General features: G+C 37.4%; 1 protein-coding gene across 4 annotated transcripts in view; it reads left to right on the top strand.

The window, feature by feature from the left end:
* LOC114256229 (alpha-mannosidase I MNS5) overlaps positions 1 to 12,230 on the top strand; it is a 29,203-nt gene extending 16,973 nt beyond the window's left edge. For all 4 annotated transcript variants that reach the window (XM_082909667.1, XM_082909670.1, XM_082909668.1 and 1 more), the window contains 6 exons: positions 2,983 to 3,064; positions 3,145 to 3,230; positions 3,326 to 3,426; positions 10,433 to 10,574; positions 10,776 to 10,926; positions 11,684 to 12,230. In XM_082909667.1, the coding sequence (XP_082765793.1) occupies positions 2,983 to 3,064; positions 3,145 to 3,230; positions 3,326 to 3,426; positions 10,433 to 10,574; positions 10,776 to 10,926; positions 11,684 to 11,911 (790 nt within the window). In that variant the 3' untranslated portion in view covers positions 11,912 to 12,230. The remainder of the gene's footprint in view (positions 1 to 2,982; positions 3,065 to 3,144; positions 3,231 to 3,325; positions 3,427 to 10,432; positions 10,575 to 10,775; positions 10,927 to 11,683) is intronic.
* The last annotated feature ends 2,787 nt before the right edge of the window (positions 12,231 to 15,017 follow it).

Raw genomic sequence — 15,017 nt, 5'->3', positions numbered from 1 at the left:
CCTACCGTAGGTCTTGAATTCAAGTATGGAAGCTCAATTATGCAAATTTCTTTCAATTCTCCTAACTCTCCAAGCCAATTTTGATGAACTCAAGTTTTCTCTCCTACTCTCCCTCTCTCACAGTTTGGTCTCAAGAAGATGAGCAAATGATGCCTCAAACATATGCAAGGGTGAGAGAAGTAGTGGCCTAGCATAAACCACTCAATGGCAAAATGGTAGTAAATGCAAACTAATGTAATTTAACTTTATTTAATCTAATTTAATTGTTCCAAATCAAATTTCAATTAAACCTACCATAAAATCACATAAATTCTAATTAGCATAAAATGCTAATCAATTTCTGGTTCGGTCGCCGATAAGACCTTTAATTCGCAGTTCAAAGTTAAAACATGAACAGATTCATTCAGAAATCAAACAGATAAAAATGCATTCGAAACAATACACTCATACAATCAGTTCAGAATTTCGTTCTTATCAGTTACTTATCATGCTCAGTCACAGTTTAACATTAATCAGAGGTGAGGGTTGTCACACTATTACTGAGGATTCTGCTTTATTTCTTTTCTACTCCTCTGTTGGATTTGTTGCGTTATTACTGTATGTGGATGATATAATCATCATTGGTTCTGACTCTTTTGCTATATCTGAGGTCAAGCAGCATATTTTTCGCACCTTTGAAATGAAGGATCTGGGCCCATTGCGGTATTTTCTTGGTATTGAGGTAGCTGTTTCTCCTAAGAGCTACTTTCTCTTTCAGGCCAAGTATGCCAATGAGGTTATTCATCGTGCCGGTCTTACTGACACTAAGATTTCTGATACCCCTATTAAGCTTAATGTAAAGCTCAACACTACTGATGATGTTCTTCTGAATGATCCTACTCTATATCGAGAGCTCGTGGGTTGCTTAGTCTATCTAACGGTTACTCGTCCTAATCTTGCCTATGCTATTCATGTGGTTAGGTAGTTTGTTTTTGCTCCTCGCTCCGCACATTGGGCTGTCTTGGTTCGGATTTTTTTCTATCTCCGAAGTACTATATTTCAAGGTTTACTATTGTCCTCTACTTCCTCTCTGGATTTGGTGGCCTATGTTGATTCTGATTGGGCTGGTAATGTTACTGATCGCAAGTCTACGTCTGGTTTCTGTATGTTTCTTAGCGATTCCTTGATCTCTTGGAAAAGCAAGAAACAAATTGTTATTGCTCGCACTACTGCCGAAGCTGAGTATCGTGCTATGGCTCATGCTATTGCTGAAGTTGTCTGGCTTCGTTGTCTTCTCTCTGACTTGGGCGTTCCTTAGTCTTTTCCGATCTTCCTCTATTGTGACAACCGTAGTGCTATTTAGATTGCACATAACATTGTCTTCCATGAGCGGACTAGGGGTGTAAAAATGGCCCGTGGCTCGTGGGTGGCCTGAAGCCCGCCCGCGGCCCAAGATGGGCTCGGCCCGTTTAGGTGTGCTTGGGCCCAAGCCCGAGCCCCTACGCTAGGGCTTGGGCCATCGTTCTGAAGTTCGGCCCGTGGGCCCGCTTAAGGCCTACTTAGGGCCCGGCCCACAAGAGGCTCAATGTATTTTTTAATGGAAAATAATAAAATTTTGGTAGAAAAAAATTAAAAAAAAAAAAAATGGTCAGGCCTGCCCAAGCTCGAGGCTAGGCCCAAGCCCGTTGGGCTGGCCCACCGGCCGAATACCCCTGGGCTTGGGCTTATTTTTTTGGCCAGTGGCCTGGCCCAGACCGAATTTTGGCGAGAACCCGCGAGGCCAAATTTACACCCTTAGAGCGGACCAACCACATTAAGATTGATTGTCATTTTATTCGTCAGCATCTGCAGTGTGGCTCTATCTGGCTTTCTTTCGTCTCTTCGGCTCTGCAGCTTGCTGACTTCTTTATCAAGACTCGCACCACTGCTCGGTTTTAGTTTCTTTTTAGCACACTTTCAGTGTTTTTTGCCTAAACACCTTAAGTTTGAGCGCGGGGGGAGGGGGAGGGGGGTGAGAATAATATTAATATTATATTATTATTTCCTGTTTGGGATTAATTTAGGTTTTTTCTTGTTTCCTATTTAGGATTAGGTCTATAATTGCTATATATATGAGATGTACACATTGTATTAAAATACAGTTGAATATACAAGTTTATTCAGAAACTTACACATTTATCCTCATTAAAGCTTCTAGTCCATATAGGCATAGGCATTTCTGTTCTTTTTGGCTGATACCAAGTTTCAGAGTTTTATTTATCATGAGTTTAAAGGAATTTCCAAAATCTTCGTCCAATTTTGGAGGGCATTGAAGTTGCCAAATTTGCTAAAACATCTTATACGGGTAAATTCCTAGTTTTCCCAATGTTAGTGTAAGGTCAACTCTGAAATTATCTGTAGTCTCAATAACAGTTCTTGTTCAAATCCAAATTCAGGTGGTGAGTCATTTGATTTGGATTGACCAACTAAATGTCAATATAAAAGTCCTGGCCATGAGCTGGACTGTTTCAGAGATTCACAATAATTTTTTTAGAGCAATAACAAAATGAAAGGGAGTGTTCTAAAGACAAGATCCCTTCAAATAAGAACTATACCTGTTTTTAGTTGTAAAAATACACACACACACACACACACACACGGCCCTATTTAGCAAGGTTAGGTCTAATTTGCTTTAGAAGTTAGATTTCTGCAATTCTAAATCATATTCTTCTTTTCAATTTTTTATAATTATATAATTAGAATTTAGAGCTTAATGTCTTCAACATTTTTTTATCTTCCTTAACATTTCGAATGTACGACTAGCCTCTTTTTCAAATTACAAAATTTACATCTGGCAGGCATATCATAAAACTACTTTTCATTTATTTGAGATAGAAATTCAATAAAATATTTGACATCCTTAATATAGTGTACATACTTAGAGAAAATGAATGGTGGTTTTGTAAATTAACTTGACAACTATTTGATTTTGGGAGTGATATGAATCATTATACTGTAATTTAGGTACCATGAAGCTGATATGAGGACTGGACAAGCAACTTATTGGCAACTAACAAGCCTTCAAGCATTTTGGCCTGGTCTACAGGCAAGTAAACAAGGACCATTATATGTTCCTGCACATCTTGAACCTGGAGCACAATTTTGATATTTTATTATGGTAATTAGGTACTTGTTGGGGATATTACAGCTGCTAATTCATCACACCGTGAGTTCTTTTCTGTATGGGAGAGGTTTGGAGTTCTACCAGAAAGGTATCATCCTTCTTGTTCTTATGAGGTTATCTCCTCGTCTTTAATATATACAGACATTTTAGATGAATCTAATAATCATCCCTAAAATTATTTAGGTATTTGCTGGATCGTCAGATGTTACACCCTACAGAAAAGTATTATCCTTTGCGCCCTGAATTGGCAGAGTCAACATTTTATCTTTATCATGCAACCAAAGGTCTGTTTATTTTATTATTTGGTAGTTCCCATTTCAAATTTTATGCCAAAGCATAAATTTCCGTTTCCTTTAATTTGTTTTATTATCTAAAATGATTATCTATATTACATTCATTCTAAAAAACAGAACAATAAGAACATCAATATGATATGCTTCATGTTAGGGATGTGCATGGGTCAGATTGGTTTGAGTTAGGGCTACACCCAACACTGGACTGACGTTGGTCAGTTCTCAATTTTGGACCTTGCACTGAACCAACCAAGGTGTAGAACTGAACCCATCCAAAACGAGAAAATTTGGGTTGGTTCAAGTTGGATATGCGGATTTAATTTTATTGTATAAAAATTGACTTATTCATTGTATAAAAATTGACTAATTCGTTAAAACAATTTTGATTACTATAATGCAAAGCAACAAAGACCTATTAATATTACATATTATGATTTTGTGTAAGAGTGTCTACATAAAAAATATATACAATCAATAACACTGAGTCATGTTAATTAAACTATAAAATTTATAAATATATCTATTTATATATGAAAGGCAAGGTTCTAAAAAGCGGTTGCGGTCACCATAACAGTGGCAGTGGCGGTAGTGGTGGCGCGGTTGCAGTTGCGGGGTGTAAAGGCCATAACGTAACGGTTGTTGTAACTGGAACCGTGAATTTTTTATTTTTCACAGAATTTGAAAAAAACTTACCGATACGCATATATATGTATATATATATATATACATTTTTCCATAATCATATTTATTGGGTTTTAAAATAGATTTTGATTAATTTTTGTAAAATTTTAAGTATGATCCAATATATTTCATATTTTTAAATCACTATAAATTGAGTTTTTTACATTTTATTTTAATAATTAATGACTTTATGTGTCATAAATTCATATTATACTTGTGGCAATTTTTTTTTTATTGGACTTAGATGTATAAAATTATTTTGTTAATTATTATATTTGTGGAAGCACAAGTAAATTTTAACTTGAATAGTTTTAAAAAATAAATTATAATGCTAATGTAATCATATAAAAATTAAAAAATAAATTATAATTTTTTTTTTTTTTTTTGTGTCTGCATAATTTGAATATTCATTCTCCCTTTGGATAACTTGTAGATAAAAATAAAATAAACTAATTAACAAAAATTGATATGTATAAAATATGTATTAATATATAATTATAGGTGTTATGCTTTTTAGATATTTAAAAAAAAAATCAATTACTATCTATTATATATAAGATAAACATGACAAAAGTAAGAGAATAAATAAGAGCCTAAATATATATATATATATATATAGTATATTTTTTAATCAAGCTAAATAGATAATGATCACACTTATTATTATTATTATTATTATTAAGCAATATATAGATAGACACACACAAACAAAATAGTTGAGTGATAGCAGCCGAATAGAATAGCATAGGTCTTTTAGCTTCAATAAATCAATAACAGGTTCTTCATCTTCCCTCTTCTCTCTCTGTATCTTTTACTCCTCCATCTTCCCTCTTATCTCTCTATCCCTCTTCTCCCATTTTCAGCTTCTTTTTTTATTTATTTATTTTTTTCGAAAGAAGCAGTTCAAAATTGTTACGTAACGGTACCGTCACGGCCTACACACCTATGAATCTCAATTACACCACAAAAGCGGGGGTAACGCATGGTGCCCTACCGCCGCAACCGTTACGTAATGCTGCATTTTGATACCTTGAGAGGTCAGTTCTCGGATTAGTTTGGTTACCCAACCACCAATTAGAGAGCCGAATCGATTTGGTCGGTTTTGGAATATTTGGATGCAAAATCAAAACAAATGAATATTAAATTCAATCAACCCAACCCATGAAGGCCAAGTTCAGTTCACAATTTATTCGATGCTTTTATGAATTCCTACTTCACGTTGTGGCAGGTCTTGGTCAACCTAGTCTTGTGGGTTTTCCACTCTCGCAAACTAGTCAAGGTGCTAGTCTCCTCAAGGGAGGGAAGGCAATGGCCAAGGCACCTTAACGGATTCTAAGCGGGCAGTTCTTGGCCCTGGTGCCAGCATAGGTAAGCAACATAGCGTCGGGGGTCCAAGTCTGGAGAATTAAAGCTCCTAGAGATGTTTAGCTTAGTTGTGGGAAGTGGGCGGGCTAATCATTGTAGAGATGGTGTGCTCTGCCGGAGAGTGAGTGCACCTTGAGGCCTGGGTGCAATCTCTGGTGGAGTCACTCAGTTCCCATTTCTAGGCATGACTCACCGAGAAGGGGTGAGCCTCATTCCTTGGCACTATGGCTTGAGTTTGAGGCATTGACTGCATTAGTAGACCAGGACTAAGTTGGCGGTTTATGTGCCCCGGCTTAGGCTAGACACATGACCCCAATGATCATGCTGTGCAGTTGATGTGGCATCTATGATGTCTTGCCATGTGTTAGAAATAATGCCGATGTGGCATTGACAAGGCTTGCTACATGGAAATTAAATGCGAACACCTACTCAAAGTTGTTCTATTCAGGTTATTTGTTGATGAACCTTGGAAATTTTAACTCTAACGTGCTTATTATAGTTTGGGTATGTATTTGTTAAAAATATTGTATTGTATTATTGATTGATATATTGATTTTATATTCTGTCTATTACAAATGGTTCCTTATATAGATGTAGGTGTAGTGGATGGTGTGTAGTGGATGGTGATAGTGGTGTAGTGGGTTAGGTTTAGTGGAGTAGGTGAGGTGGTAGTGGTGTAGTGGGTTAGGTTTAGTGGAGTAGGTGAGGTGGTAGTGGTGGTAGGTGATAGTAAATTCTAACAGCCCCCCGCAAACTCAAGGAGGATAGAAACTAACCAACTTGAGTTTGAAGAGAGGAACAAAACAAGAAAATACATAAAAAGGAGAGGAGACACTGTATGGTCGTGTCAGACCGTTGGTGAAGACACTGTATGGTGGTGTCATAACGTTGTAGATGACACTGTATGGGGGTGTCATAACGTAGTAGAGGACACTGTATGGTGGTGTCAGACCGATGTAGAAGACAGTTTATGGGGTCATGTCGGACCGTTGTAGCAGACTATGTTGTGACAGTTGTTGTGACAGTTTACGGAGTCTTGCTGGACCCTTGTAGAAACTAACCGGAATCAATGTCGGGACAGTTTACAAAGTCTTGTCGGACCCATGAATGAGCTAACCGGAATCAATGTCGGGACAGTTTACAGAGTCTTGTCGGACCCTTGTAGAAACTAACCGGAATCAATGTTGGGACAGTTTACAGAGTCTTGTCGGACCCATGAAACAGACAGTTTACGGGGTCATGTCGGACCGTTGTAGAAGTTGCACCCTCAAAAGGTGTGCCCAATTTTTCAAAAGGCGTGCCATCAAAAGGCGTGCCCAATTCATCAAAAGGTGTGCTGGACATGATGGCGAGGCACGTGAGTGTCTTGGCTGGCGCGCCCGTTTGTCGTCTGGCGTCAAGGGGCGCGCGATACGCGTGGCTGCCTTGGCTATTTAACCAAGACGAAGGCGGAGGCCGAGGCAGAGGCTGAGACAAGAAACTGAGAGAAACCTCTGAAAATTTGCATTCTGAAAGACTCGGTAAACACTCTGTAACCCAGAAAAAAATGGCTTCGTCTTCCCGTAGTCTGCTCACTCTCTTTCTCGACCTCAACGAGTCAACAAGAGAGATAACTGGTGCGGTGGCACTGGAACCTCAACCAAGCGCCCCGGAGTTTGCTCCGTTGAACTTTCCGATGCGGTCGGTGGAGCAAAGAATGGCAGTGCAAACGGATGTGGAGGCCAATCAGTATACATTGAAGTCCTGTGTTGAAACTATGACTGCGGTGACAAACTTGTCGAACCGGCTGCAGAGTAGGGCAAATGAGGTGCAGCAGTTAAACTCCCAGCTGGCTCTGCTCCAACGCATGTATAAGGATGCGCGAGCAGAGATAAGTGTGCTAAAGGCGGAAAATAAGGAGCTGAAGCGGAAGGCCACTGTGATGTTCCGATTTGGAGGTCCGCCGTATGCTGCAGTGGAGGAGCAGGGAGTAGTGATCGTGCCCAGTGGAGTGGGAAACACGGAGGCAACACCGTCAAGGGCCGCCCAGGACGGAGGCAAGAAGAAAAGACCGGCGGCAGAGTAGAGAAGAAAAATCCCACCTGTGAATGTGGGTGTTGGGTTTTTTTTTTTTTTTTTTTTGTATGTGGAAACATGGTGATCGGGGTGAGCCCCGACATGAATAAAATGAGTTTGGTGTGCAGATCTTCCTGCGGTTTTTTTTTTTTTTTTTTTTTTTTTTTTTTTTTTTTTTTTTTTTACGGAAGATAGGATGATGCTCATGAGTTGTATAATAAGGAAAATGGATAGAAAAAGAAAGATAGAATAAATAAAATAAAATAAAATAAAATAAAAGTAGGAGTAGTGAAAATATATTATAATAAATATAGATATATAGTTAAATAAAAGAAAAGGGGGAAAGAACGTGGGTGCACATGGGTTTGGTTTGATGATGCATTATTTTAATATATATATATATATTAAAAAAAGAAATGTGAGATGGAAATTGGGTTGGTGCGCAAAGCTGGTGATTCGGTTTTGTTTTCAAAAAAATGGATTAAAATAAATATAAAAAAAGGAAAAGAAAGTGGAGACCATGATGAAAGGTGGGAACAAGTGTGCTGGTGCTGTGTTGTAATGGTCAAAAAGAGAGATAAGAAAATAAAATAAAATAAGTTTCAAGGTGCTGTGTTGTAATGGCATTGAAATATCCACCATCATAAAGAGTATCAGGGGGTCCAATAATGGTAACACTCCATTCAAAGATGTTGCTCTCGTCAACCAAACCTGCCGAGAACCCATCAACAGGGTGCTTACAAAGATCTCTGAGTTGTTTCTGAAGGAGGAGGCTTGCTTGTGTGGCCATACCAGAGAGAGAGAGGCTTGCTGTTAATATAGGAGATGCCGGTGCTGTTGAGGGCTTGCTTGGACAGAGGAGGGAATACCAGTGGTGTCGCCGTAGGCGGAGATGGAGACGGTGGAGAAGCTTGCCAGAGTTGTGCCGGTGCCGGTGGCAGCGATGAGAGATGGCTCGGCTTGGCGGAGGAGCCACTCGATGGTCTGGCCGTCGGACTTGTGGCCCAGCTCGCGAGTGAGCTGGAAGACCCTGGCGGCGCAGATGATCGGCATGCGGATGCGGCGCCCTCGGCCGTCGACTTTGCTGTGTCGGTCTTTCGCCGGCGGCTCTGGACTTGCAAGAACTTGGACACTCCACATGACCTTGAGAGGTCCTTCTGTATGGATCGCTGTTTGCCGCTTCCAGTAGCTATACTAGTAGCCATTGGAAATTTTTTTTTTTTTTTTTTTTTTTTTTTCGAAACCCTGGTTGTACGATTGTTGTTCAGAGGATCTGAAGCAAAAAAGAGAGAGAGGAGAGAAGAGTTTTGTGCTTGGACAGCAGCTGGGGAGGAAGCACATGCAGAGTGATCAAGGTATGTGTAAGAAAAATCTTAGCGGACTAGGTTGAGGTCCGGCGGGCAGCTAAGGTGAGGTTGCCGCCCGCCGGGGAAGCGAAAATATCAGGTTCTAAACCTGCTCTGATACCATGTTAAAAATACTGTATTATTGATTGATATATTGATTTTATATTCTGTCTATTACAAATGGTTCCTTATATAGATGTAGGTGTAGTGGATGGTGTGTAGTGGATGGTGATAGTGGTGTAGTGGGTTAGGTTTAGTGGAGTAGGTGAGGTGGTAGTGGTGTAGTGGGTTAGGTTTAGTGGAGTAGGTGAGGTGGTAGTGGTGGTAGGTGATAGTAAATTCTAACAGTATTTATATTAGATTCTTTTGATTTTGACTTATATTTTGGATTAATAGTCGTATAATCATTTTTGAGTAATTTGCTTTATCTTCTTTTTAACTTTGAGCTCAACAGGGTTTGTGATTTTTGGTGTAAATTTACATGGCGTTGTTGCCTATGGCATTTGAGTTTAATGATTTGAGATGTGTTAGTTTGTTCTTCAAGAGTCTCTCAAGAAAAATAGGCACAACTTAAGATAATTGTAACTTCATTTTTAAGACATCAACAAGAAAAAAACAGATAAATTTCCCTTTTCTGACATGAAAACTTGTATGATTCATAGTCTTTAATATATTGTTGGCGACTATATGAAAGATTTCATCAGGTAACGGAATTTATTACAAGTGAGAATTGTGATGATAAATAGAAATTCAGATTGATAACCCAAACTTCTGGCCTCTTACTCTCCCCCTCTTTCTTTTACCCAGGATTTGGGTTGGAATTCTATTTCAAGTTTCATTTTCTGTTAATATGAGATATGTTATGCAAAGAAAGACAGAAAGAAATACATAAAAAGAAAGGATGTGTTTAGCCTTCTCATCATTCTTGATCTATTCATCCCCCACACAAAAAAATAAAAATAAAATGATAAATTGAGTATGTTAAATTTGTAGTCAATGACTCGAGAGCTCTATGAGCTCTTTATTAGGGTTTTACACTATGCTAAGTTCTACCCTTGGTGCAGTTAGATTGTGCCTTGATTGCCTATATGAACTTTTAGTGGGATGATGACATGCTGCACAAAGAATTGTTCCACAAAAATGTGACTATATGGTTGGCTTTTAACTTGCATTTTACTGGTGTAAATTACAAATAACCAACTAATTAAGGTGTTGAAAGGTTAAGTGTTCGTTTTAATTGGTCAATGAGGTCGTAAGGTTAACCCGCAGAAACAGAAATGACAGTACTGGAGTTCCTTGCCTATTTCCAATCATCTACGGGTCTAGGTGTTCATTTTAGATTTTTCTTTTGTTGAGTACCAAATGCTTGTTAGTGCTTTCAAGCAGGCATTAGTTTTTGCTCCAAATTCCATGTAGCCTTGTTGTTTATTTATATGCAGGTGTAATTTTGATAGCATATCATTGGTTATCATGCCTCAAGTCGTTTCGCTTTCCTTTTCAGTGCTTTGATTATTACCTTCTTTACTAAATAACATCTTCCTTGTTCTCAGATCCGTGGTTTCTCGAAGTGGGTGAATCAATTGTAAATTCTCTCAATTCATACACCAAAGTTGAAGGCGGGTTCGCAAGCATTAGAGATGTCAGTTCCATGCAATTAGAAGATCATCAACATAGTTTCTTCCTTGCTGAAACGTAAGAATTCTGTAATATCATGCAAATGTAAAGGAAATTACTTTGGTTGGACTATTGTGTTTAACATCTATCAAATTGTATATCAAATAATGGTTCTAGTTTTAGGTTTAAGACTTTTTTGCTTGCTCGTCCAATTATTATAAAGCAATATGTTTAATCCACATGTCAAGTTAATTTGATGTATCATCTGTATTTTTGTAGGTGCAAGTATCTATATCTTCTCTTTGATGATTCATTTTTGGTTGATCGCAATTATATTTTCACAACTGAGGGCCATCCTCTTCCAATAATGAGTGCTTGGCACGATAGGCTTCCGGAGACCTACATCCCAAGCAACTGGACTTGTGTCAAGGTGACCTTTCCGTTCTTTCCCACAAGTGTGATAATGTCTTCATTATTAATTTATTATGATAATATTAACATCAGACGTCCATTTTGTTTTGATATGATGGACACTTATACTAGCAATTTGCCCACTAGCTGAAATCACACTGACGTCTTTAAATCCAAGAAATGAATGTATTGAGAAAGATCATGCGACTTTGGGTCTTTCATTAAAGCATACTCCTTAGAAAATTTTCCTGGAAAATGTTTTCCATATTTTCCGACTTTTGATACATTGGAAAACAAAAGTTAACGGAAAAGTCCATTTCGGCAAAATGATTTTTACTTTTAAAAGGTGAAAATATTTTTTGGACTAAGATCTTACCAATACCACGCCACCGCCGCTACCGCTACCGCCATCACCACTGCTGCCACCACCACCTTCACTATCACCGCAGCTGCCACCTCCACTACACTACCACTAATACAATCATTAGTATATTAGTCAAATGGAGCTTTAAGGACGCGGCCAAACATAGGAATTTTCTACAGAATTTTCTGTTGCAAGACGTTTTCGGCAGAAACAAACGGATCATTGGTTCAGAGCATTGACAATTTCAGTCATTTCATTTGGAAGAAATTGGAAACTGCCAACATTGTTTGGCAATTTTATTTGCACATTATGCACAGGTGTTTCAAAATACGACAGTGCCATTTTTGTACTGTATGCAGATAGCAGCATAATTACTTAGACTTGCTAAAAGCGAAGCTTTTATTTCCTGCAGAGTGAACTGCAAGCAAAACGAGCGAGTGCAATGTCCATGCAAGTCTGTCCAGCAACGTCATTGCTATCTGGGCAGAGCGGTGAATGGATTGAGAGTGCTTGTCACATCCCTGATCTTCGTGATGATCACAGGTGCTTGGTAGACGAGGATTGTGGAGTTGATGCAATCACATGTAGGCGAAGATCGTGCAGCATGGCAGGCTACTGTGGCCTCTGGTTGTTCATATGAAGCCCTCTAAAACTTGAAATTCTTTTTGCAAGATGGAAATAAATGCAGATTCTGAGGTCCAAGACCTGCAATGCAAGGATAATTTATTCCGGGTATGTAATCTCTTACACCAGATTGATGAGAGAACCAAAAGAGATAACAAAATGCCAGTATTTTAGTACAACTTTTGTGCTTAGATTTTATTTCACAGCATAGGAACTAGTTTTTTTTCAATGTTTTGAAAAGGTTTTGTAATAACATTACTAAACATTGTGGTTAGATTAGCAGCTCAGGAGATCTAATTTAGAAGTGAAACTCTATGAAGTTTTTATTTTCAACACATTTTGCTTTGCTTTAGGTAATATTTGAAACGCTAAGCCGTCTCTCAAAATGAGTTCATCATACTATGTGGAAGGTAAATAAAATAGGAGGGGAAAAGTGAATAAATTGTAAGTTTGTTTGTGTTTTTTCCCCTCCTACAGATCTAACATTTACACCTAGAATACAAAAATACACATTATAGTTTGTATTAATAATAAATTACATGGACTTTTCTTGAGTTTTGAGAAAAATGTAATATATTTCGTAAGTTAAACATAACTATGAGGGTGGGCCACCTGTCATCTGTTAAGGGTTCGCCCGCCTTGTTGCTTAGCGGCTTTCCTTCCCCGTACATTTGGAGTAGATTAGATATAATTTGTATTTCGGTCCTAAAAAAATTATTAATTGACCTCTGCAAAATAAAATATATTTTTGGTAAAAAAGAGATGGCGGAATAGTTTTTTCATTTATATTATTCACAATATGATAGTTGGTAAGACGTAAAGTATATGAAATAATTTTGTAAGAGTCCAATGTAATTATACTAAATTTAGTAGGTTTTTTTTGTAAATTTTATTATTTTATTTTATTTTATTTTTATTTTTTTATAGAGTGGCTATTCGCTGAAAATGATGAATGCTGATTTTGTTAACAATGTATTTCTTCTTCTTCTTATTATTATTATTATTATTATTATTATTATTATTATAATCAATCCAATAAAAGAATGGATATTCAGTGGATATTTTATTTCACTTTATTCTAATAAACTAAACGTTAGTTAATAGTATTAAAGAAGGCAATATTTTAAAATCTTTTGTACTTGTTGAGTGTTTCTTAACAAAATCTGAGTGGCCTCTCATTTCAATCTTCAAGTGCATTGGTTACATAAAAATATGAATAAATTATAAATACATTTATGAGATTTAATAAAAAAATCTCTATACTTTTGAAAATTTTATTATAAATTTCTAATATCATGACAAATAATTTTGCCTGTTACTTAATCTAGTGGTTTGTATTATATAAACAATCTATTTTAATTTTTTATTTTTTTTGAAATTTCCATTTTAACCTTAAGAAGACAAATTATTTTCCCCCGTCTTTCTTTTCTTTCTTCATTTATCCATTTTCTTTTACGCTGTGTTTAGTTGGAGGATTTGGAGAGAAATTTGGAAAGGAAAAGAGAAAACGTGTGTGAAACTATGTGAAATATAAGTATGTTTTATTCACATTTCACTTACCTTTTTCATTTCTCTTTCCAAATCTTTACTCAAATCTCCCAACTAAATACAGTCACCTACAGTAACCCACCACGGCCCCCCAGTACCTATGGTAGCATCAACATGCCAAACAACCACAACACCACCAATCTAGCCATAACTCCTTGTCACTCACCCAAACCACCAACCACATCACTACCCTTCCAGCAAATCTGCCCATCTCCACCATCATACCTTACCACCTCTGTTCCATAATCCCAATGACCACCATGAACAACCTCGAACCCTAGTTTGCACATTGATATGTATCTACCTCATTTGCCTACCTACACTATCTACCTTCACTGCCCAAACTGACACTCAATGTTCCAAATCCCTCAAATCAAACACAATTCATCACTCAATGCAACCCCCCGACTACTGCAACATATCACCAATTCAGACCCTCAATGGCATCGATAAAAAGCGTTGGTAAAGCACAACCACTATTCGAGAAGTGAGGCCACGGATTTTGTCATGAAATAGGTTTCTCCAGTTAGCGCTGAAGACATTGATGCTTCCTGTTTGCTGCACTAGTCCTTGGATCTCTTCACAGTATGTGAAGAAAAGTAAGAGGAGATCGAAATGCCATATCTTCTTGTTTGTGAGGTGGAGGTCTATAGTGATACCCTGTTTGCGCTGGCAATGGATTGTATGAGAGATAAAAAGGTTTTCTAATACCGTGTAACTATGTGAGTATGTAACTTGTGTTTTTATGTATGGCATTTGCCTATATGTATGTTAGGTCTTGATTGGAAGGGTGGAGGAGGAGGAGACCAGACATGTTGGCATTCATTTGAGTGCAAAAGGAAAGAAGGGTAATAAAGTAAATTTGTATTATGATATAAGGGTAATAGGATAATTTAATTAATTTTGTTAACTCGATTAAGGGTAATTCTATTTATACAACACAAATAGCTTATTACACCCTATATTTTCAAAACAAAATTATTACACTTTTTACCCATTGTAAAATTACTAAAACCCACCTCAAAATCTCAACTCTAATTTCTTATCCCTACATTTCCACCATCTCAGTTAGGGCTGGGCATAGGGTTTTCCGACCCGCACAACCCGCCCTACCCAAACCGAACTGCACATGTATGGGCGGTTTCACAAATTGAATAGGGTAGGGTGCGCTTTGAAATATATAAGATTTTTGGGTTGCGGTTATGAACTGCACCCGTCACAACCCACTCGCACTTAGCCAAATATATATGTATATATATATATTTTTTTTTTTGAAAAAAAAACATGGATTGTTCAGTCATTATCTAGATCTATCTATTCTATCCTATCTATTTCACATTGTTCAGATTACTCTCCCATTGTCTCAATGTAAGCTCGTTCCTTTCTCTTGTTATGTTCACCAATTGATAATTGGATGTTTCCACTATTGTGATAGTACACCCAGTTTAATTGCATAGAAAATTGAAAAAAAGGGAATAAATAAGGTTCAAAAATGGGATTTTGTTGTTTTTAATTTTATAAGTTTTAGTTCATTAATTATTAATGTTGAAACATTTTAGAAAATTGAAAGAAAG

Source organism: Camellia sinensis, chromosome 15 (genome assembly GCF_055761805.1).
Source record: "Camellia sinensis isolate YWXY chromosome 15, ASM5576180v1, whole genome shotgun sequence".
Lineage (NCBI taxonomy): Eukaryota > Viridiplantae > Streptophyta > Magnoliopsida > Ericales > Theaceae > Camellia > Camellia sinensis.
The sequence above is the reverse complement of the archived record's forward strand: the minus strand, read 5'-3'. Positions and strand labels throughout refer to the sequence as shown.